Source organism: Lichenostomus cassidix, chromosome 1, assembly GCF_008360975.1.
Source record: "Lichenostomus cassidix isolate B80296 chromosome 1, HeHo_3.0, whole genome shotgun sequence".
Taxonomy (NCBI): domain Eukaryota; kingdom Metazoa; phylum Chordata; class Aves; order Passeriformes; family Meliphagidae; genus Lichenostomus; species Lichenostomus cassidix.
This window is the reverse complement of record NC_139479.1, coordinates 26,098,588-26,123,765: the sequence shown is the minus strand read 5'-3', so window position 1 is coordinate 26,123,765 and position 25,178 is coordinate 26,098,588. Positions and strand designations below refer to the sequence as shown.

The window sequence follows — 25,178 nt, the reverse complement described above, 5'->3', positions numbered from 1 at the left end:
TTTAGGCAAACTTACAGTAACTGGAATTTCCCACACTTACAGATAATGTTTAAATGAATATAAGGAAACAAAAAGGAAAACCCACCAGGTCTCTCACTTTGTGCTATGACCTTTTTTGTGCTACAGCTGAACAACCTCCTTTTAATTGTCACCCATTCCAAAGACCTGCTCAGGTGCCTGCACCAGTTCTGTTTTGCTGCTGAGTCCAGCAGGGCTAGCACGTGCAAGTGCACAGAAACCCATCTGACCAAGACCTGTGGTACCATACGGCCCTATTCATGGTTCCCAGCTGTCAAAGCATAGCACATCCTCTAGCACTGGCCAGGCACAGAGCTATCTAGGTCAAACAGTACTTAACAATTCTCAGTCTTTGTCTTCAGCAAAGTGGTCAGACTATACACAGCTAAATCTGTCTTTTGATGCAGTTTTGTGACACTCATGAAGAGCTGTGCTTGAGCTAACTAACATCAGCGGCTGGGTTAGCACACTCAGAAATAACTGAGTGCTGACAATACACATCATTTCCTTATTATTACATTCTGTTCAAGATCACTTGAAAACACTTCTAAATCACTTTAAAAAAATCATTTACTTTTCATTTGGCTGTTTACTCCTTTAAGGAGGGCATATCCCTTCTTTATAATCCAACAGATGCAAATGGCCCAGTCAATGGTACAAAGTCAAACAAAAAATAATCTTTCCTCAAGCCACATTTTGCTCAGGAAGGAGCAGTCACAGGGCATGGCCTTGCCCCATTTTCTTCTCTTGAACGAAGTCATGTGCTAGCTGAGTGTTTGGGCTAAATGACTGTCCCCTCTTAACCCTTTCCTCCTTCCTATGCTACAACCTGTTCTGTCTCTAGAGATGATTGAATTAGCAGTTTGACCCTTTCCTGGTCAATGAAGGGGTTATGTCTCAGAATCTATTCCTTCTCACTGCTACAGAATTGAAGGAAAACTGTATTTTATGTACAGGTTGGGCAGAGAATTGATTGAGAACAGCCCTGCAGGGAAGGACTTGGGGGTGATGGTTCACAAAAAACTCAACATGAGCAGGCAATGTGCGCTCACAGTTCAGAAAGCCAACCATGTCCTGGGCTGCATCACAAGAAGGGCGAAGGAGGTGATTCTGCCCCTCTGCTCCTGTGAGAGACTGCAGGAGCCCTGCATCTAGCTCTGGAGGAAACATGGAACTGTTGGAGCAAGTCCAGAGGAGGGCCACAAAGTTAATAAGAGGATTGGAGCACCTACAGGCTGAGAAAGTCGGGGCTGTTCACTCCAGAGAAGAGAAGGCTGCGTGGAGCGAACCTTCCAGTATCTGAACTGGCCTACAGGTAAGCCAGAGAGGGACTCTTTGTCAGGAACTGCAGTGACAGGACAAGGAGTAATGGGTACAAATTAAAAGAGGGGAAATTGAGGTTAGATATTAGGAAGAAGTTCTTTACTGTGATGGTAGCCCAGGGAGGCTGTGGATGTCCCATCCCTGACAGTGCTCAAAGCCAGGTTGGATGAGGCATTGAGCAGCCTGGTGTAGTGGGAGGTGTCCTTGCCCATAGCAGGCGTGTTGGGACTAGATGATCTTTAGGGTCCATTTCACCCCTTTAAAATTATACAGTATGCATCACTGTGGGAGTAAAATATAAGGTGAGGCTGGTCAATGAGGAGCTCCCCAGGGCAGTGGTCATGACACCAAGTGTGTCAGAGTTCAAGGAGTGTCTGGAATGTTCTTAGTCATGGCTTAGATTTTATGGTAGTCCTGAAAGGAGCAGAGAGCTGGGGTCAATGAGCCTTAAGGGTCTCTTCCAACTCCTTATGGTTTTCTTCCAACTTGAGATATTCCATCACTATATGGTCAGTACAGTGGTATATGACAAGTATATCACAAGTTACACTGTCCATCTGGTACAGTTCACACAAATCACCTATTTTTTCCAATCAACAAATAACTTAATATATTTAAAACAGATGTAAAACCTTTATATTTTTCAGTTAAATGTGAAATCTTACTCCTTTTTAATAACACATGAGGGACAGGAAGCAGAACAAGAGTGACACTTAAGCAAAACTTTATTTCTGTCAAGTTAGTATTTCATTTTTAAACAGTCACACAAAACAACTCCAGAGAACTGTACCTCTTACAGCTTCCCATTAGTTATTGTGGCTACTGAAAATATACAAGGCACTTAGAATTTCTTTTAACCAACCTGGAGCTTTCACAGTTAATAGTTTTTGTAAATCTTTAGCTGTAACTGAATACCACACTCACAAACATCAAATACAGGTACTTTCCATACTGAGTCAGTAATATCAGATAAACTATCCTGCAACAGTAGAGCACTGCAAAAATATGTCAGTAAATTTTGATTAGAAAGACCATATCTGAAATTCAGAACACTGCTTGCACATAAAAGCCTATAAACAAAAATGTCAGCAAAATCAGTAAATGGTTCAAATATGTCAATGGTTGTATTAAATAACACTTAGCAGACTAATAAACAATACCATTTGAAAAGAACTCTTTTGGAAGTGTGTAGTGGATATATTTTTGCAATACACCATTCATAGTCTGAATGGAACTCCTTATGGCAGGGACACCTTCTTTGGCACAAAGCATTTAAAATTAAAGCAATCTGACCACACTTATGTAAGGCAAACACGTACCAAGGCAGAGCTGTAACAGAAAGCCTGTGATGACAATGACAGTAACCACCACACTGTGTACAGATCATGCTTAAAAATTATTCTTTTACAGAATGCAGCAATAACAGATATTTGCTAAACACTTTAGTAAGAAACTGAAACTCCTATACCTCCAAAAGCACACCATGAATCATTGCTTCCTCAAGAGAAATTATCAATATTGTGTCTTCTATCATCAGTATTACGTCAAGCTGGAACTGAAAAAACCACAGCAAGCATATAAACTTACCATACTCTGAAGAAATAAAACTAAACCAGAGGAAACAAATCTATAGATTTTCTGAAGTTGAGTATTACTCTTAGTAGTGCAGATAATGACTTCTGTTACCAAGAATTTCACCTTCATATGTAAATCCAGAAAAAAAAGGAATCTAGGAAAAGGAATTTGGTAACTAGTAGTTGAAATGCAATAAATTTTGGCAAAATTAGGCTTCTAGCATACACCCCAAAAAATGTCAAAGCTTGATAGTATCTGTGAAAATATGTGCACCACTCTAGCTTCTAAAGTTCTTCATAACCTAGCAGTTGAAAATAAATTCAGAACCAAGAAATCTGTTTTCAACTGCAGGAAGTTATTAATTAACAAAATGTTATTTTTGTTACAAATGTAAATTTGTAACCTACCAAGAAAGAAAATGACTAGTTGACTTCTGAGTTTGCAGGAGAAAAATATTTAATTCAATTTAATTTAATATATGAGTATTTAATTTAAGGTTTTTTTATATAAATCAGTTGGGCATGTTGTTCTGGAGACTACGTTGGAATGTATCTCTGAATTTTCACAATTTATTCAAGTTTTTCTTTTCAGAGTGGTGAAAGAAAGAAGGGGGTGGGTGGGAAGAAAGGGAAATCTTTATTGGGTAATATTCTGCACTTTGTGTATTTTCACAGCCAATTTTATCAATCTCTCAAAAATCTGTACTAGGAAGACACATCTAATATGGGACAACATCAGTCAGACCACTTCATAAAACTACTAACATATCCTACATGCAGAATCTGAGTGTTGCAATCAAATACTATTCCTGGATTTCCCTGGGTGAATTTCTCTCTCTAACTCCTCCTTCTCACTCTCCCTCTCGCTCTCTTCTCCAACATTCATAGTTCCTTCATCTCTGACATGAAAGCATTGGACTTCAAGCTGAAAATCTTGGTTCTTTCAAGGAAAAAAGAAAAGAAAGACAGAACAATGCTCATAGAACACACAGCAATTACTCTAAAAGCAAATCCACACATGAGGGTATTTTACATACTTCTGTCTTCTTATCACACAACACAGCATGTTTCTGTCTTTTCTGAAAGATTTTTGAATTTCGAGTTATGAAAGTGAATGTGAGGAATTTTTTTATTGCGCCTCTGACGACTAGCACTTACTTTTTGCAGTCCTTGTGTCTTCAAACTAACAACAGGGGTAGAGAGAGACACTTGTGACTGATTCAATTCAGTGATAGCCTTCTGTTCAGTAAACTGAACTATTGCATCTTCTAGAAGTTTTTTCTCTTCCCCTAATTTTAGCTCCTCTTCTTGACGCATTAGCATAAGATGTTCAAATTTAGTCAGTATCTATTTAAAGAAAGCACAAAAAATAACATTTCCAACTATCAACACAAGGTGGTGATATCACAATATAAAAACCCTCTGCAAATCAACAGTAAAACCTATCTCGTGTTAATAGTCATAAGAAATTGCAATTATTTCCCCACACTGTTAAGACTAAAAAACAGCAATACAGAAATATAATAACTTTTATCAGACTGTTCTCATGATCCAGGCTATTACACTCAAAGTGTGGAAAGCTATTCCACACAGGTGGAAAACATGGAAGGCACTAAGTGAATACTAGATTTCCTACTAGGTTTTACTATATCTTTACTGTGTAAAAAATAAGGATGCCTGGAGAGATGAACCCATTATCAACAGACAGATTAAATCAAGATCTGTCAAGCAGAATATAGCTCCCTAAAATCAAGTGGGGAAGTGATCAGATTTAAGTACAAATAAGTACACAGAGTAAGTCTGGTTGGGGAGTTACTGGTGGGCTGCAAGAAGCTAACTACTTTTCTACAATAGAATTGTAGAAAAGAATCAATTGTTCTTTGATTGTTTGGGGTTTTTTTACATATTAATGCATTTTTGTTTCCAGATGTATTTCAACCAGTTTAAACCTACAGTGAAATTGTGTGTGACAATAAAAGGGTACTTCACGCCATCCTTCCTCATCTCCCATTTCCCCACACACAAATTCTCCTCAAATCCTGCTTTTGCAAAGAAGAAATTAAGAATTAACTAAGACTATAAATGTAATGGTAAGCCTGTTGTACACAGCAGAGCTGACAAATTTTAAAGGTGCACCCAAAAGTTTCCTCTAAGTGAAGGATGTGAAAGAAATCTGAAATACAAAAAAAAAAAACTTCCTGGTTTTCTTTAGTTTCCAGATACAAAGTCAGCAGCAAGAGTACATGACAAATGTTCTTTAGGAGTGATTGCACGATCACTTTCCCGCACCAGGAACATGGAAAACTAATATCCACAATTCTGCAGTATGCAGAACTCACAAACCACTTGGAATGAATCACAGAAGGAAAATATCAAAGGGTAGATACTGTGTGAGACCTTGCTGAACCTGCTTTGAACATGGCTAAGTATTCTTCCAGTTGGATGGTCTCATACTGAGAAGGATTGAATCTGACATTTTTTCCTCCACAAGCAGCATGGGCTATGGGACTAAATCTTTTAACATGGGCTACAGGACTAAATCTTCAACTCCAAGAAATATTCCACATTTTCAAATAGTCTTAAGGCAGCTGGGAGTAGATGAGATTTTTAAAACCAGAACCAAAACAAATGAACAAAGCAGCAGACATACACATTTTTCAAACCTCTCAACATGAGGTTTGAACTTAGATTTAATAACTGAATTTGGAAGTCAGGCAAACACACATGGCCCACTCTGAAAAACCACCCATGGCATTTTTTCCTAAAATCTTCTTTTCCACAGAGTAATGTGTGCACTAAAAGCACCTACTGTGTTGTTATGGCATACCCAACGTTTCTCAGCACACTGTTAAAGACAAGAAAACATGACCATTATATTAATTGGTCTCTTACTTCACCATATCAATTCCTACTCTATAGACATGTACCAGCTATCCACCAAAGCCTTTAGACCATAAGCTCCCACCTTCCAAACAAAAAAGTGCCATTTATAGAATCACAGAATCATTTACTCTGGGAAAGACCTTTAAGATCCTCAAGTCCAACCGTTAACCAGCACTGCCAAGTCCACCACTAAATGCCTCAGTGTCCCCAAATGCCTCATTTACACATCTTTTCAATACCTCCAGGCATGGTGACTCACCACTTCCCTGGGCAGCCTGTTCTCCAATGCCTGACAACCCTTTCAGTGAAGACGTTTTTCCAAATATTCAGTCTAAACCTCCCACGGCACAACTTTAGGTCCATTTCCTCTCATCTAGTCACTTATCCCTTGGGAGAAGAGATGAACCCCAAACTCCTTTCAGGTAGTTGTAGAGAGCAGTAAAATCTTCCCTGAGCCTTCTTTACTTCAGGCTAAACAACCCCAGCTCCTTCAGCTGCTCCTCATAAGACATACTCTCTTGTTTACTGGTGTCTAATCAATCTGCTCATCCAATCAACCTGTGTAATCAAATGGCTTTTGATTTAAAGCATTATTGTCCTCAAAATATTAGGAAATTATAAATATCAGCCAGTAATTTTGTTAAGAACTTAGCTGCTCCAAATCTCAGAAAACAAACTCAAGATAGACAGGCATGCTTGCCTGTTGCTCTGCCTCTTCCAACATTGCTGCTTTCTCGTTCACTCTCTGCACAAATCGTTGTTTCATCTCCTCTTCTTTTCTTTCCATTTCAAGGAAGAACTCACGCCTCTTTGCCTCACAGACTTCCTGCAGACTGAAGTTCAAGAATGTAAGCAACTCTCCAGCATGCTGCTTTATTCAGTGTGGAAAACCAACAATCTAGAAAATTATTTAAACAATTAGTACTCATCTAAAATATTAAGTTCTACAGCTTCCCACATAAAAATTCATAAAGAAACCTAAATAGAAGCAAGCATCTTATCTTTCTCTTTTTTTATTTACATAAACAACCCTGAGTAAAATTACTTATGCTAACAGCTCCTGGGCAATTTACATTTCAAAGTAAACACAGCACTTTAGGCCACTCATGTTCTAAAGACTTGATTTATACCTTTCTGATTCCAGCATGCATAAGCTTCTTCTTTAAGTTGCTTACTACTAAGACACTGAAATTACCAGAAAAATCTCCCAAAATTTCCACACTGTGAAACCTCAGTCTTAAAGTAGGACCGTAAGAAAGTAATTAATCTGGAGCATTACACAACAAAAAACTGGTTGTTCCTCTATGAAAATGAAAGCAAATGACAGGATCTTCAAAATACATAGTACTCTCTTTATGAAATGTCAAAATTTAAATATGGCAGAATTACATTAATATAGAATAACTACAATTTCCTAAGTAGTTCAACATCCAAAAGACATGGTTACTTTGCAACATGCAACAGCCAAAACATCAAGTCTGCTTGTTTTTTCCTGAACCTTCTCTTTCAGAAGCAAATACACTGCATATATACTATACTTATATTTGAAATTATATTGGAGGAGTAAATTCGTTCACATCATTGAGCAGATATCTGGCAACAGAACAAGTTGTCAAGTAAACCAAACATTTCTTTACTTTTAAATCTATGCCTTCCTTCTCTTTTCAGTACACAAGGTAACTTTTTTCCTCCAAACAGCAGGTACTTGAAATTGAGATACTTCTTTAAGGTCAAAGCATATCACGGCAAATTAAAAGTTGCTAGTCATTTATTCATGTGAATAAATTACTAGAGGTTTGACATTTTCAGCATCTGTACTACCACTGCCAGGCAGTGCTGGCAGGCAATGTTTTGCTTTTCAAGGAAAAGTGAATGGAGCTTGTACAGATGTACCTCATACATGCTGTCTTTGGAAAGCAAATCTGCTTAATGACACAAGTTCTTCCATCAAAACATTTACCACAAACTTCTCTAAGCCACATGATTCCAGAGAGCAGAACTGGTGGATCACAGCTGTGTCAATGCTTATTGGAAACTCAAAAGCATCTGTCCACTGTCTTCCACAGCATCGGGCTTAAGAATGGATCAAACCATGGATAATGTTCTAGCTCTCTTCTGGGGCTGTTCTCTTACACCTTTCATCTCTTCTAACACTTCCTGAGTGCTGACTAGTCAGCCCTTCTCAGCTAACACAAGTTACTATTCTTTGCCAGGTGACTCATGCCTTCCACCCTGATATAAAATAAATAGGTATGTATATCAAGTATTTAGTTTTGATTTATATGTTCAATACATATACACACTTATGTAGCAGGTTTTGTCCTGTTATTGTTTGTTTTTAAACCATTTATAAATGGTAAAACTTACAAAAAGAAAAGGGATCTAAAGAGTTAATTATTTAGAGCAACATTAAGCTTAAACAGCTCTCTTCTATATTTAAATTTATGATGACTGGGCTGTTTCCCAATCTTACAATTTCTTATTTGTATTCAAAATATCGGGAGAGAGAGAAGAAACATCTTGAAATTGCACATGCAGACCATGTTTGTAAGATATCAAGGTCACAGCAGTCCTCCTATTCTATCTTATTCGAGCACTACATGGCAACAAAATAAATTCAGAACAATTACCTTTTTGTGTTTGGGCTTGTTTTGGGGGCTTTTAATCAGTTGTGCAGTAATTTAGGTCACTCTGAAATTCTAAATCTTGTCTACCACATGAAATAGGGGCATGGTTTTCACTCAGATGTATTCATTCACACTATCTCTAAGTTTAGACAATAAAGTTACAGCACAGGTTTTTCAAGTGCTAGCAATCTCACAATACACACACTTCTGCACCCAGTGTCAGGTCTGCTAGATAACATGCCACCTTTGGGTACAACAAAGGTGCCAGACCAAGTGCTAGACCAGGTTAACATGCTGTAATCACACCTTCATTTCTTTATGTGGACATCTTTAGACCCAGACTAGGTTACTTTATCAGGTAAGAGCAAATTTGTCTTGAAATTGTAGAAGAATAACTTTGAAGGCACTGGACTCAGTAAGTAATCAAATTACATGTAGAAAGGAGAAATAAAAGTGAATTCTTTTAAATTTGCTGTGTGGTGGTGGCTGCCCCATGCCTCAGAATGCTCAAGGCCAGGCTGGATGGGGCTTTGACCAACCTGGTCTAGTGGAAGATGTTCCTGTCCATGGTGATGGGTTGGAACTAGATGGTCTTTGAGGTCTCTTTCAACCCCAACCATCCTACAATTCCATGAAATACCCCCTCCCCCTGGACTGGATTGTTCTGGAAATCACAAAGACAGAACTAACCCAAAATTTCCTTTTCTGCATTTGGTATATCAGCAACACAATAACCCAAACCCTCTTTGGTTTTAGGAGATTCAGGAAGGAGAGAAAAATAGTTCACCAAATCTTAAACCAGTGCTTTCAATCTCACTCTAAAACAGGTGAAGTATTTTGCTCAAATGCAAAGCTCTGCAGCTGGTCAGATGAACTCCACTGCCAAGTGACTTCTTAAGGAAAAAGTCTAACAGCCTTTCAAATGTTAGGTTTCTTTCTTTAGAAAAGAGAACAAGACTCCTATAAACCTTCCTCTACACATAAACTTATTCATATGACTGGGTCCTCCCTGGTTTTCTGTCATCATCTTCAAAATAGACTGAAAAATAATCGAGTTCAAGAACTGCAAGCTCTGAGTATCCCAGTTTCAGGAAGGAATAAAGCACGGAATATATGATTCCTCACATATTGAGAAACTGAGGTGCTTATGTTACAATTATGTTTAATTGCAATTACGATGAAGAACAAATTGTAATTATGATGACAAAAACAACTAACGCAGAGAATGATTAACACCAGTGAATCTAAATATGCAAGCATATGGCCTGAGTATCAATCAGATTTTTTCAAGAGACCCTGATCTATCAGTTTTCTTCTTTCAAAACAGAAAGTCCCCATAGGCAACAACTTAAATTGAAAAATGGCCTTTACAAAATATCCAGCTTCAAAACACTAACAATCCTCTCGTCCCTCACAAACACCTAAGCTAACTAGGTGTGTGTGTATATTTAGAACTTTATTTTCCTGGAAGCGCTCTTCATGTCTAGATTTGTTTTCAACTATTCCAAATTCTGCCATTCAGAACATCTCAGAAATTATCTCTCACTGAGAATGACCTGAAACTAGGAATTCATGTTCCTAATGGACATAATTGTACCATCGAAAAGGCAGGACTAGACCATCTGCACACACACAAAAGCTTATCTTTACTTTTTAATAACAAAGAAATGCAAATCCCAATTTTAAGTAGTAAAAAATTATTACAAATACCCTTCCTGAATTTTATAACCAACAGATACTGTATAAAGTGTATAAACCACACCCTAAATATTCTGCTATCCATTGATTTCATTACTTCATTCTTAGAATGCAATTACAAATAAACAAATTTAAAAGTTACAATGAAACAGCTTCACCAAAAATACAGGATTAGGAAATAGGTATTTTTAAGAGTGTGCACAAGTCACTTCAGACTACCTTTATTTTCCCTTCTTAAACCTCGTAATAAAGATGCAAATATATTTTTCTGTGGAGTGCTGAAAACATCTCTTTCCACATCTCCCATTAAAAAAACCCACAACTTGCCAACATGTTTTCTCACACGTAAGAGTGAAAGCCTTTATAGCTATCTGCCCACAACCTATCTCACAAGGTAGCTAGACATCCAAGAATTACTGGTTTTGCTGTGCAGTAGCATACAATTTTCGATGATCAAACCACTGTCCTCCTTCTAAATCCAAAAGAGTGGTACAGGAACTTCACAGCCAGCTTCTTTGCAACATGCCAAAAGGCAGGGCATGTTAGCTACTCACGTGTCAGTGCTCAAATGCTACAAAAAGCCAATTATTCAAGTCTAGCAAAGGTTTTCTAAATTTACATTATTACCAAATTTAGTATGTAGACAGCTACATCACAGGCAAAAAATATGACTTCTCAACATGCATTTTGATCATTATTTATATAAGTAGCATGAAATTTTAATCTTCAGGCATATAGTGCTATGCAATATTAATTAGACTTTAAAACTACAGCTCTTAGAATCCATGTGTATATATTATAAACATCTTTAAGGACAAAAAGGATGACAATTTAATAACACATTTTTTCCTAAAACAACTGGATAGTCCCTATTCTGAAAGATATTTAAATGTACAACTCAGCAAATGGGGAAGCACTGAACTTCCTCTACATAAAAAGACATTTTCTACCACATAGCTGAGGTGACACTTTTTATTGTTTTGTCAGTAACTTGATGAAGCACCTTATGGGTAAGGCTGCATTAGTCTGCTAGTTACACTGCATACAGAGCCTCTTAATTCTCTTCCTTTTTTATGGTGTCATAAAATGTCTCTCCCAAAACAAATACCTTCCCTTTCAGACCTCAGTGTCATTCATTCACTATGTCACATTACTGAGGGACAACCACATCCATCCTAGTCTTACTTTTCTCTTCCTGTTCCAGTAAATCTGGGAAAAAGTTCATTTTTCTAGATTCTTATGGAAGATCTATTCCTATCCTTCCAAAACAATGAGATTTTCAATAGATCTGATTTACCAAAACAAATCACTAAGTGTACTCTCTTGCCAAAAATCCCTCAATAAAACTGGCATCTAGCTGGCCATACAAAAAACTACACACCAGAGGGAACTCAGCTCCTCTGTATATCCAAGAAGCAAACAGCTTCTAAACAAGCTCTGAAGTGCAAAATACTGGGACATTCTGATGTGAACCTGCCACTTTGAGCTGTTAACAAAATGCAACCTGTGTAGGTATTTCACGAAGATAATTCCTGTGTTTGTAGAAGAAAGTACTTCTATCGATGATGGTTTTTATAATTTAGCTCTTATCCTGAAATGGCTGTACATCATGAAATCCAGCTTCAGAAAAGCCTAAGGTACTGGAGTCAATATTGCCATGAAGAAATCTCTAAACAAAAAGCCTTCCCTAGACAAGGTCATCAGCTGTTAACATAGGTTCTTAAACCTAAACAAAATGAAAATTCTATGTTTCATTTCAGTTGGTTTTAAACCTCCTTCACCTTTGGTTCTGAGACCACTGATTCATTTGATCATCAAGATCAAATGACCTAATCTGCAAATGTGCTTTGGCTCAAATCATACTGTTTTTACTGCAAAGTCTTACTCTGTTTTCATGCCTGGTTTAAGTCAGTGTTTCCCATCACAACTATGCTTTGCTAAACCAGGCTTGAAAAACTCCTGAAGCATAAGCTCTTCCCCATCAGGTCTCTGACCAATTAAAAGTACAGTCCCATGCATAAAAAAAACCAAGGAAGCTGGAAGGGGGAGACGAGAGAAGTGGAAATCAAAGATTAAACAAATCGGATATAGAAATTTTAAATGCTTCCTGCAGAAAGCAGCTTTACTGCATGAAACAACTGAATGTCTATAACCCTCTGCTTAACTTTCCTTTGGAATCATCTTTTAACTCCCTTCCATTTAGCAAGACATTTCTTGGCATGAAAATGCTAAGACATTTGTAATTATGGCAGTTAATGTAGGAAGTCAACAGTGTAACCACTTATTTTATAAAAGTTTTTGCTTCAGTTCCTTCTGAACCTGGAGTCCAACCAAACCATTATTAAGAACGAGACATTCTTAAGATAGAAATTAAAACATAATGCTAATATAAAATGAAAATAATTTAGAAATCCATAAAGCACATGTACCTGAAGAAAATAGACATGCTACCTGATAAAAAATAAAATCCTCAGGTTTATCATAGAAGAGAAAGATTTCACAAATACAACTGGTTTGCATGTCTTTAAAAACAATGTTCATTTAAACCCATATACTTCTCCGTGAAGATAACTGAATGAACAGCTACATCCATCAATTTAAAAAAAAATATATTCTTTCCTTCTTAGAAAACATATTTTATGTATGAACCCTGCTCTACATTGGGTTAATGTGAGGTGAATGGATGCTGAAAGCAAGTGCTACACATGAAGTCCTTTACCTCATTGGCTTTTTCTCATCATCTTTGAAACCCAACTTTTCCAGTCTGCAGCGTCTGTACAACTCATAATATGCACGAGTCTTCTCTCTTAAGTCTTCCATGTTTGTGCAAAGCATCCTCCGAAGCTTTATAGTGTCACAGTGGCTCTCATTTTCCACTAATCAGTAAAAAGAAGATTTTGTTATTATGCAGAAGTAGCAAACTAGTCAAAATACATTTTAAACAATATCACATTTTAGTTCACTAAATATACTTCTAGGAAAAGGGATCTTTTTATTTTTTATACCTCTTATACTTCCTTACCATTTCTAAAATATGCACGGAAGTAATAAAGCACTGTAAGTACTGGTGAACATACTTCAACACATCCTGATTTCCTGTTTGAGCTGAACAACACATTTCTCTCCTTTTTTTAACCCTTTTCTTTACTGACAATTACAAACGTTTGAAATTGGGTAGTGCTAGAGGCACTGCCACCATGCTAACCTACCCAAACACTACACACACTCATATCTTGATTCCAAGGATGCATCAGTGTGGATGAAAAGACAAGTTAGTGCTTGCCTCTAGTATTAATTGCTAAACTCCTTAAACTGTTGATCCAAAATAGAATCAGCCTGGCATCAGTGAAACTATTACTGGTGAATTTTATGCTTCAACAACAGCAAAAATCTCGTAAAAATACTTTTAAGAATTCCTTTACCTTTTACAACACCCCAAGGGTACTGACGAGCTCTCACCATTTTGTTTCCAATTTTCACCTTTTCCATACTGCCTACTACAGCAAATGGCAAATGACCCTGTAAGAGTCATATCAATAAAGTCTTATCTGTCAGCATTTTTATGTTAAAACAGAAAAACACTTCAGAAATAAATTATGGAGGAAAACACCATTTTAGAAAAAGCCAATAGGCAGTTTCAAACCAGAACCACTCTTAGGAGATCAGTAGCTAGGCAGCATCTACTGATAAAAAAGTCAAACTACATTAAAAGCAGAAGCAGTTGGTAGACCCCAATGAGTGAGTTGCCAACTCAGGGGAACTTCAACAGGCTGGAGAAATGGGCCAACAGGCACCTCATGAAGTGGAAATGAGAGCAATGCTAAGTCCTGCATATCAGGAGGAATAAGCCTCTGCCCCAGCACACACTGGGGGTTGACTGTCCGGAAAGGCACTTTGCACAGTAAGACATGGGGACAACAACCTGGTGAAGAGCAGGCTGTCCTGATTCAGCAGGTCTGCCCCAATGGCAAAGACAGCCAAATACATCTTGAGCTGCACTAGGAAGTGTCAGCCCCGAATGGAAAACTGCTCTAGAACATATGACTCACATTCAGTCGGAGCTCCTATCCCAGTAAGGCTCATGTGACGATCACAGGGTGGAACCTGTGATGTGGTTACTGCTGTGGGCTTGGCACAAAGGCTGGGCACTGACTGCCTGCATGCTGACCCACAGCAACTGACCAAATAAGCACCACTACCTGGAAAATAAATCACTAGCAGAGCATGGAAGTGGTAAGTAACAAACCACCAGCTTTCCCCACAGCAAAAGGATCTGTTACCGACCTACAGCTGCACTTTCTCACTGCCTGGCTGGGTCACAGAGGTTGGGACTGCAGAGCCATTGGCTCCAGCATCCTACTTTCAAACCCCAGTACACAAACATGCATGTGAGCAGCAAATACAGAGTGCTCAAGGCAAAGCTATCTAGCTTCATAGCCTTTGCTGAAAGCTGGCAGCTCCCCCTGGGACGATCCAAAAGGACAACAGAAAATAAGACAGAGTTATTATAAGTTAAAATAAACCAGACTTTTTCATCCCCAGAGAAAATCTGCCCTAATTTCAAAAGAAAGTACTAAATAAAAGGAAAAAAGGCAGGTGGAAGACTTGCTATGATAAAGACCAGAGAAAACTGCAGACATGAGGCACCTAAATATCTTCTTTAACAGATGTAAAAATGTGTATGTTGAGGAAAAGAGCAGTCAATCTGTTCATCTATAATAGTAATTATATATTAATTATCCAGAAATTAGAAAAACCATTTATGTATGACAACCTCTTTTCTGTTACAGATATCAACAGCAGAAGGACAGGAAGATTTGCAAGTAGGAAAGGAAAAACCAACACATCAGAGCTTTTTAAGGAGAGAGAAAAATAAACAAACAAACCTGGGACATGCAAACTTACAAGCTTCAAGTAAATGGTGAAAGTAATGACATTTTATCAGCATTAGGGAATGATGCTTTTGTACTGAAATATCATATTTTTGTCATTTACTTACATTTGTGATGGTATTAATTTCAGAAATAGTTTCATCATCAGTAGGAAACTGGTATATCCGGATGCCATTACTAACTAATTCACTCATTATTTTCTTCTTGAACTCCAGTAGCTCAGTTTTAGAAATGCTGTCTGCTTTGCCTATAACTGGTATAATGTTCACCTATTAATGACATAAATTAAATGAAATGTGTGAGACTTCAATTTTGAGGTGACAACTTTTGTAAATAAAATTGTTTTCTAAAGAGATGTTTAAAATTTTCCCCGCGGTCCAAACTTTTCCATCAACTGATATCAAAGTTTCACAATGAAAAATTTTCTCATGAGCATTAACAAATTAGCTACCAATTATTTAATACACTCCCTTAAAAGTAACTGATTCTAAGAACAAGGAAGGTCTCATATAGCAAAGTGCTCAAAAGAAAGCAATGACAACTTATTAACTAAATGTTATTAAGTATTTATATCTCTGCAAAAAAAAAAAGATTGTTTTAGTTTACAGCAGCAGGGCACATGGTTCATGTGTTAAATGAAAGCTGACAGTTCAAATACACAAAGCAAAGGAAGCTGGCTACCAAACCCTGCCTACCCCTGAGCCTCTTCCTTGGATTCCTTTCAGCTACATCTTCTTCACCTCACCACTGCACCTATTCAGAACTCAAAATTCAGTCTATTAAACTGCCCTATTTCCTAAAATAGTTATGGCAGTGACTTGGAACACAGTAGATGCTAATTTTTTCTTACAAATACTATTACCACTCCCAAAATACACATCCTTCAGAACTAAATACAAATAAAGAATGCCAACGTCCAAATATTTTCAAAGAACAATATAAGTAATTCTTCCAGATTTCAGAAGATGGAGTTTTACAAAGTTCCTTGATCACAGATGCAAAAGGGAAGGAGAGGGAAAAAAAAGGAAAAAACCACACACACTTTCTATTCTTATGAACAGAAATTTCCGTTCTGTCTGAATGGAAATGACTAAATATCAACTATAGATTCAAAATGGGTATTTTTCAAGTAAGACTTCTGTCTTACTTGAATGTCCAAAAGAAATGTCCAAAAGAAAAAGAAGCAAGACAACTCTGAAGTATGACTTCTAAGATTACATGATGATAGTCCTTAATTGCGTAACATACACAACCTAAGCACATATGGGGTAAAATACCTATAATCAAATAAAGTTATGAAATACATTTTTTAATGACTGAACTCATTTAGAATTGTATAAACAATCTGTTACAGCTAGGAGTAATTCACACCTCCAATCAAATTATCTGAGGGACATCAATTTAGGCTTTCTCTAATATAGATCTAAAAATGGATGGAACACAGAGTCCTCAATTAAGTTAACCTCTACTCTCTTTTCAACATCAAAGTTTTTCAAGAACTCATTAATTAGGAGGGAATTTCTTAGAAAACAAAGAGCAGAGAAAGCCTACTGAGGAGAACAGTAAAAAGCAAAATTGTCAGAAACTGTGATTACAGCTGTCAACACTGACATTAAATCACCACTACTGTATTAAAACAGAAAAGTATAAAATTTATTCTGGTTTTATATAACCAACAAAGAAGGAAAAGAAATACATGTATTTGAAATCATTATTGGTTGCAAGAGCAAGCTGTGTCTCCATGAATCAATATAAAAATTTCTAAAGATTCTTTCTGAAGGGAAAAAACCCAACTAAATCCCCACAAAGTACACTCATGTACTTTACTGACTTAACCATAACCTGTATGCAATTCTGCAAGAATGAATTAGAACTGCAGAGCTCTTAGTTGAATAATCACTATTTCCAGCAAGAAAGGGTACAGGAAAAGATTCCCTTTATCTGTGAATGAAACCTGGCTGGTCTGTAGTGATGCCATCCCTAAGCAAAACTGCATGATTTTTCAATGTCTAAATGCTAGAGTCTAAATTCTTAGCTAGTCATCCAATTCATAACAAAGAAAAATAACTTGACCATAGATACTGTTTTTTACTCCCAGGACTACAGAGCACAGGATGAACCTGATCTATTCCAAGAACCCTCTCTACCTCTGAGCTGTGTAATCTGGTATTGTTTTGTAGCAGCAGACCATAACAAAAGCACACAGTGTACACTGTAGTGGATTTAGGAAGAAACTGAAGACAGCTTTTGACATAGATTTACACATTTGATGGATGCATGTGGCTGCACCATCTTCTCTTTATGAAATCCTGTACTCAGTGAATGCACCCAGGACTCCCCACATCCTGGGAAATTCTGAGTTCTTAATTGCCACTAGGAGAATGCAGTACTAAAAGCATCACAGACATGTACCACAAGATGGAAACCAAACTACAGTTAAAGCATATAACTCTTTCTGTATGTATATGGATATTTCCATAGTAAGATCAAAAAGAAGAATCCATTGAAATGAAATAAAACAACAGAGATACATGTGGTTCAAACTCTCTGTGCCAAAGCAGAACTAAAAGTATTTGCAGTAGGTGGCTAGAAGCCAAAATTCCCCAAAGCAGAATTACTTTTGGTTTATCCTGATGGAAGTATTTTCTAAGGATGCTGGGACTCAAAGATCTATATTCTTTTCTTTTGAAAGAAACACTGTTTGAAAGGAATTTCAGTGAAGAGAGGCCACAACATAGAAACTAACAACACAGCACACAGAAGTGACCCTGCTCTCCCCTCCCTTCGTACCACCATACTTTCCCTCTGCTTGCTCTCTGCTATTGAGAAGTTCAAAATGCAAAATACATCCACAAACAAAACAACAAAAATCCCAAATGTGCTTCTCACAAACAAGAAAATGCAGAAGAAAATTTAGAAGGCAGGGCTCTATTAAAGCACAAAGGAAAAGGCTAAAGGCACAGCAAATGCATTTAAGCTCCCAAATTTCTCAGCATTTCAACAAATTAAATCCAAATAATATAAGGTTTCTTAAAATAAGTTAAACATTTAGCTTCATCCAGTTCACACAGCCCTATTACAGGAAGAAAGTTAAGTATTTAGAAAATGCAAGTAATTAGAGAAGAAACTGCTATTTTAAAGCTTTAAACAAATCAAGATGTTACACTACTGCAGCCTATCTTAGAAAAAGCCACATTGGCAGGGTGTTCTGCTCATGGCACATGCCTCTTCAGTTATCTGTAACAAAGATCTTTACAGTGCTGCAAAGGTTTTTATATGCCTACTTTTCAGCAGTCCCAAAACTAGAAACAACCTTAATTAGAAATACTACAGCATTTATGGAAGGTACACTATCCAATCTCACTAAGATGTTTACAGTTTAACAGAAGTAAAGTTGGTATGGTTCTACTCTTTTTTATTAGCTTTTTAAACTTCATTGTGCTTCTTTTTTCACTGCCCTTGCTGGACATCTCTCTCCTTTTGACTTGTAAATAAACAAGTAAAAGGAATTTATTCTGAACTTAAAGTATACCAGTACAAAAAAACATTACAAAACCAAACACATCGATATAGAACCGAAAGGTGGTAGTGGACCTAAAAGCTACAAGATGCTTTAGAAAGTAAGACAAATTCTTGGAACTGCTTCCAAGTCTTACCTTACTGTCTAGGCTTCTCATAGTTAACAAATCTATGGTTTTTAGGGAACGGCCTGTAGGTGAAATGAAATAGAGGCAGACATGGATGCGAGTATCATGGTAGCTAAATAAAGAACGTATAACTTTCAGTTCTTCCTCGAGATAGGCTTCAAATTGTGCATCTATATAATCCACTATTGGCTGATAGCTGTAGGAAATAAAATTTAACAACCAGATATTAGCTACTCCTAAACAGAGACAGACTAAGAAGGGAATTCTCTTGTATTGTTCTGTGGCTTTTTGCTTTACACGTCAAAAGGCTGCTCAATTAAGGCAGAAAATACATGTACAGACTAATCCTAATTTCTGAAAAGCTACTCAAAAATGAACTGTACATCTAATACTGACAAAACATTTCCTAGCTACCATTAGTGAAAAAAGCTACATACAGTTAATTATTATTATAACTGATCTTCCCAAGTGATGGTTTTAAATGCAATTAAGTCGTGCAAATGCAGAACTCCTAGGAAGACAGAACAACCTCTTAGGTACAATACAAGAAAAGAAAGAATATGCAACTAATAGTACCAAGAAACAGGATTAACTTTATCTTCTGAAGTACTGTACATGAGAGAGCTCTTAAACAATAGACAAAACCGAAAATGAGAAATGTTAGAGAATATAAATCTGATTTATAGTAAGTACAGTTTAAGTATACTTTATCCTACTTAAAACCAGATTCTAATGTGCATTCCAAAAGAAAGTTCTGCTAGATGTAGAAGCAGTGCACCCTTAAATTTCTTCTGCTACACCAAGTTTATGAACCATATCAAATGTCAGCAAAATCCAGAAGCACTTGCTAGACACAAAATTAAAAGAATGAAAAGGTACCTCCTATAGCATACATCAAAACCTCTAATAGCTATACTGGTATCTACTTGCATCTCCATCACCCAATTCACTAGCAGTAGCTATTATCCAGTCATATCATAAGCCATAGCTCTCACTATAATCTTAACATGACTCTCTAACCTTCATTTATTATATGTGTACTGCCATTTAGGTAGTCATACAGCATAAATTCTTTACAACTAAGGTGAAAGAAACAAAATCTGCTGAGACAGTTCAGTCCTATAAAATCTTAAATTCACAAAAGCAGACTCAAAAAAAGTTCTGAAAGACACCAGTATGCTGTCTCTACATCTAGCTGTCTGACACAAAAAACATAGGCCTTCAGTAACCCACATGATGTTACTTTCAGTTTAAGGTCTTCAACATGCTATAATCAAATTCTTAAAAACTCAGTAGATCTAATCTATATAATCTGCAGTACTTTATAATCTGTTTGACTGTTTAAAAACCCTCCCATTAACCTCCCTGCTTTTTTCCACCCAAAAGAAACTACTGAATATAAATACATTTATAAAAGATTATATCATAAAGAAAGGGGCAGAGTTCCTCTGATTTATAAAATAATTTCCTGTATGAGAAAAAAATATGTTTACTTTGGCACACAGAGAAAACAGTTAACCATCAATCTGGAACACATGTAAGACAACCACTTACTACAAAGCTCAAAGAAAAATCAACTTACAGTTAAGACCAAAACTTCAGCATTACATAGTGACAAGTGGGCACTTACCTATCTGCTTTGTTCACCTGGTCACCAAATCCCACTGTTTTTACAAAGGTCAGCTTCAAAAGAACATTACTTTCCTGGATTTCATAGGTCTGGGCTCTAAGTCGTACAGTTGGCAGAAAATGTGTTGATGGAGAGTCCTCAAAATTGGTGTTAAACAAACTGCTCATCAAGGCTGATTTCCCAATTCCAGTTTCCCCTAAAGTCAGAGAAGGGTTGGGGAAGACATTTTGCACATCAAATAAACACATAATAGGCACAGAAAGTGTACACAAAAACTTCTCACCTTATATCTCTATGCAAAATGTATTTGTGTATTCTTTTAATGAGCACTAAACATATTTTCATTAATCTTTTTCATTCTACATATAAGGGTAAATTACCAGATAATGAGTAATGAGCAGAACAGCATCCTGACACCTAGGTTTCTTTAAAAGTGTGAACTAATTTCCTATAGATTTTTAAAAGCTAAGTAGCTAGCTGTGAAACCAGAGATTCAACAATTTTTAAAAATAAGGGTAAAATACTAGAGCAAAACATTTAGTAAATATAGAAACACTTCAGTAAAACCACATTGGAATTTTAGAATTTTTTGAATCTGAAGCTCTTTGTTATGAGTGTAAGCCCAGTTTACTCAAAAGAATCCAAAAGGCTGATAATAAGTGAATAAACAACTGGCATCCATTTTCAGTGTTTTCAGGTCTTCACACTGTTTACAAAAATACTATATACAAAACCAAAGAATGAATACAAATAAAGCTAGGGGAATGGATGGAATTATAGTGTTTAATGCCACATCTGGATTTAAATTTCAGTCACTTCCTTAGATGGGTATACCACTAAAGCCTTGAAGCAGCCAGATACTACTCACCAACACAAAGAACATTGAAGCAGAAGCCATGCTTGATGGATTTCCTAAGCAGTTGGTCAGGTAAACTATCAAACCCAACATGCGCAGACAAGAGCAAAGTTCGACAGCCATCACTTTGCTACAGAAAAATAATTTTAAAATATCAGCTAACAATGGTAATGAATTAATTCTATTAGAAAGTTAGAACTCGTTCCTTATGATTTCACACACAATGAAGAAAAGCCAAAGTCTGAAAAAAAAGACCTGTCATATCATCTTTATTCCATGATTTAAGAAAAAATTACAATTTACTTTACAGGATGATTTGCAGGCTTAAAATAAAGTCCAAGTTTTGAAAGAAAAAAAAAGCAACACAAAACAACCAAACAACCCTATGAAATACGAATGAAATAAAGCAGACAAGTCCAACTGAAAGTGTAAGCTGAAAACTGTAGGGAGGAAATAGATCACAGTTGGTTTGCTCTCAGAAATTAGCAAAAAGTACTAAAAACAATTTAAGTATCAGAATTCAAAACAGAGAACATATTCAGAGGAAGGTGTATGTTATCAAACAGAACTCAGTCTGAGGAGCTGGAATTGAAATTGCTATTTATGTAAACTAATACATTATCTGCGCTCATTATATGCACCAGAAGTCTGAGATAGCATTATATCTATTGTATTAGAAATATCTAAAAGTGCACATTCCCTTTTAAACATCAGCTGGTAATCTAGAACCATGACATCAAGGCAGTGAGCATACTAAAAATGCATAAGACTAAAAGGAAATATCTTGGTTCCTACAAATGAACTGTATTTCTAAACAAACATTACATATCAGAAGCATAAACGGTGACAGATCCATGCTATTCTTTCTCTTATATTTCCAATCCACATGGAATTGGAAACCACTTCTGCTTCCTGTGAACATGCACACAGTCGACAGTAGGAACTTTTTAATTTAACCCTTAAAAGCCCAAGGAAGTGGCACCTTTTATAACAGGCATGCATAGCAAGTCTCAGAATTCTTGCAGATCAAAGGATATGGACACTCCTCACAGCAAATACTCATCCTCTTCTTTATTTGCACAGGACTTCCTTGTGTTTATAGGGGGACTACAGACTGTGCTGCACTAACTGCACCAACTCTCATTTTAGACTACTATAATCAGATAATTCCATTTTAGATTAACATGAGGGAAAAACACATATACAAAATGAACAATTTAAAGAGAAAATATGACATCTTTTTGCTATAAAAAAGTACATGCAAAGCATGTACTCAAGGCATTTTACCAAAAGAAAATTACTACTAAAAGAGGCTGAGAAACACTGAAAACAGTCAGTATCCTGTCCATTTAAAGACAAGTGTATCTGAGACAGAGTGCCTGCCCATCTAAGAACTCTAGCTACTCAGTCTGATCCTCAAAGCACCTCTATTGCCACTAATATAAGACAGCTCCTCTAACACAAACCATTCAGCCTCCACACCAAGAGCCAGTGCAAGAGGCTCAGCATGACTGCAGAAGGGAGGCCTTTCACCTTCATGTCATCAGCCTAAATCCCAGCCACGCTGGGCAATTATCAAAACCACTGCACTGCCATTTGTAACTCTCCAACCAAAAAACCCTCACAGGAATAAATTTATTTCCTTCTGATGTCCAGGTGTTAGAAAGATAAATTACTTTGTCAGTAGAATTGCCTTGTTAAGGTTTAGGGCTTGACATGCTTCAATGATCTCAAGACCTGGGGGAGGTTAACAAAGCTTTGGGGAGAAGGATGTGCTACTGATAGTGGACACAATGAATGCAGAATTTACAGGCCCCAAGGACATTTGGCAGAACTCTCAATATAAGAAAGAAACTAACAAAGCCAACTCAGCAACTCTGCTGAAATCAGCTCCAACTGACCCAGTTCCAAGGCAATTTTGGCAGGAGGAGATTGTGACCACCGACTCATGGACCACCAACTCAAGAAACCCAGCAACCCAAAAGAAGGGAAAGACTGAGAATGTGGACTAATCAGCATGAAAAACAAGAGAATCACTAACCAATAGAAAGTAGAACACTAATTAAGAAAACTATTAAACTGATAGCCAATAACTCCAGATTCCCTTCTTTGCTAAAATGTATAAATGGTGTCGTTTTGATGACTGGGGAGCTAGCATTCCATGGGTTATCACCTAGTTCCCTACCTTGCACAAACTAGAACAAAGAAATAGAAGTACCTTGTCTCAGTATGTAAATTGTTGCTGCCTACCAAGCAGTGAGCCCTCATTCAACACCCCCACCTTCCTTACAGAAGAATCACTGTGTAAACCTGTTCCACCTGACAGCAACTGAAGCATTTTCTTAATAGAAAAGCAGTAGCCTACATTTTTCCTTCTGAAATTTTCCAAGGACATCAGGTGTTTGTTCCTAATGCCAGCAGCTCATACACTTCACTCTGCTATTGTTGAACAAACATGCAGAGAAATTAAGTCCACAAAACTGACCACATGATACCCACATCCTTACCATTTCCAAGAGAACTATATCTAGTTGATCACCTAATTGATCTAAATCACATCTCATTGCTTTCCTCAATCCTTTTTTTAAAAGGTTGGTAGCATAGCTAATGCTTCTGGATTTCTCCAGATTCATTACACTGGATGGGGCTCTGAGAAACCTGGTCTAGTGAAAACTGTCCCTGCCCAGAGCAGGGGGGTTGGAGCCAGACAGGTTTTTTTTAGATCCATTCCAACCCAAACCATTCTACTATTCTATTATTTAATCAAATGTTTTAATTTATATAAAGTTGTCTTGCCCATTAAAAACTGCATAAAAAAAAATCATAGCCTCAGACAGTGCAACATTTTTAAATTATTCTTTATTTCAGGAAGAAACTAAAAAAAATAGTTAATATTTTAAATTTGCCACATATTTCTGACTAAAACTGCACACCACCATACCATTCCAAAGCAAAAGCTAGGTCTCAGACTACATGCACACTCTACATAAACCTCTGCAGAACCAGACTAGCAGTCCAAGCAAGAAAGTAGCTCGCTCCTGGGCTTGTAGAGGTGACTGAAAGCTGCCCTCCAAACCTCGACGAAAGCAGCAATCAGCGTGTGGTTGGGCAGGAGGTGAGGGTCCCGCCAGCCCCAGGCAGCTAGGCGGAGGCGCTGGGAAGGATGCCGGGCCCTCAGCCGAGGGCGGACATCTCCGCATTAATGTGCCCAAATGTGACATCACCGCATTGATGTGCCCATGGGTACCCCAGATGTGACTTCCTGAGCCCCGAGGTTTCCACTACTACCAACAGGCAGGAGAACTACGCTCCAGGGAAACTACCCTCCAGCACTGACGTGTGGATGGGTTCAATGTCTTCTGAACACAAAGCTGAGAGCTTTGCTATTACCCAGAAGTAATCCTTCAGTAGCCAAGATCCACCTTACTACTTGAAACACGCGACACGCCACGGGAGCGTTAAGAAGGGTGACATCTGAAAACAAGTTCTTTTAACAACAAATGTTCTAAAAGCCTGGCAGCTCTGGGAACTAGATGACGTGAGGAGGGAGCCTCCATCTGCCCTGCTAACCCGACCCCCTGAGACAGCCCTCAGCAGACCGGTCACCAGCAGAGACGGCAGCGAGGTACAGGTGGCACTTCTACCTCTTCGCACGGTGTGACCTCCGCCCTCCTGCCCTCCTGGTGCCGGCGCTGCCCAGCCCCTCCGTCCCCTCAGCCGAGCCAGGATCAGCCCCAGCGCAGAGGATGCTCACCAGCCGCTCCCCGCACCGCGCAGGGGACTTACCGGGGGCCGACCGGCATCGGAAGCGGCCATAGTCGCGACAGGAGAGGCAGAGAAGGAGGGAGGACAGCAGGGAGAGACAGATGCGGCCGAAGCTGCCGCCGAAAGGGAGAGCCACGCGGCGGGGAGGAGCGCGGGGAGGGGATGCGGCCGCGGCTCCGCCGCCGAGGCGGGCGCTGCTGGCGGTTGCCTCCCGGCCTGAGGGCGGCGCGGTGCCTCCGCGGCAGTGATTGCTGGGCATGCTGCC

General features: G+C 37.9%; 1 protein-coding gene across 3 annotated transcripts; it reads right to left on the bottom strand.

The window, feature by feature from the left end:
- Positions 1 to 3,712: 3,712 nt before the first annotated feature.
- On the bottom strand, positions 3,713 to 25,172 carry SEPTIN10 (septin 10). Of its 3 annotated transcripts, XM_085053698.1 has the most exons (9): positions 24,935 to 25,083; positions 21,161 to 21,278; positions 20,293 to 20,488; positions 18,672 to 18,858; positions 15,123 to 15,284; positions 13,546 to 13,642; positions 12,843 to 12,999; positions 6,058 to 6,631; positions 3,713 to 4,262 (listed from the first exon to the last, which is right to left on the bottom strand). In XM_085053698.1, exons 1-8 carry the CDS (start codon positions 24,962 to 24,964, stop codon positions 6,463 to 6,465), a joined length of 1,116 nt encoding a protein of 371 aa, XP_084909824.1. In that variant the 5' UTR covers positions 24,965 to 25,083; the 3' UTR covers positions 3,713 to 4,262; positions 6,058 to 6,462. The 3 variants fall into 3 exon arrangements, with proteins under 3 accessions (XP_084909824.1, XP_084909816.1, XP_084909832.1); XM_085053690.1 differs by lacking the exon at positions 21,161 to 21,278 and having other exon boundaries at positions 24,935 to 25,172; XM_085053706.1 differs by lacking the exons at positions 6,058 to 6,631; positions 21,161 to 21,278 and having other exon boundaries at positions 24,935 to 25,172.
- Between the last annotated feature and the right edge of the window lie 6 nt (positions 25,173 to 25,178).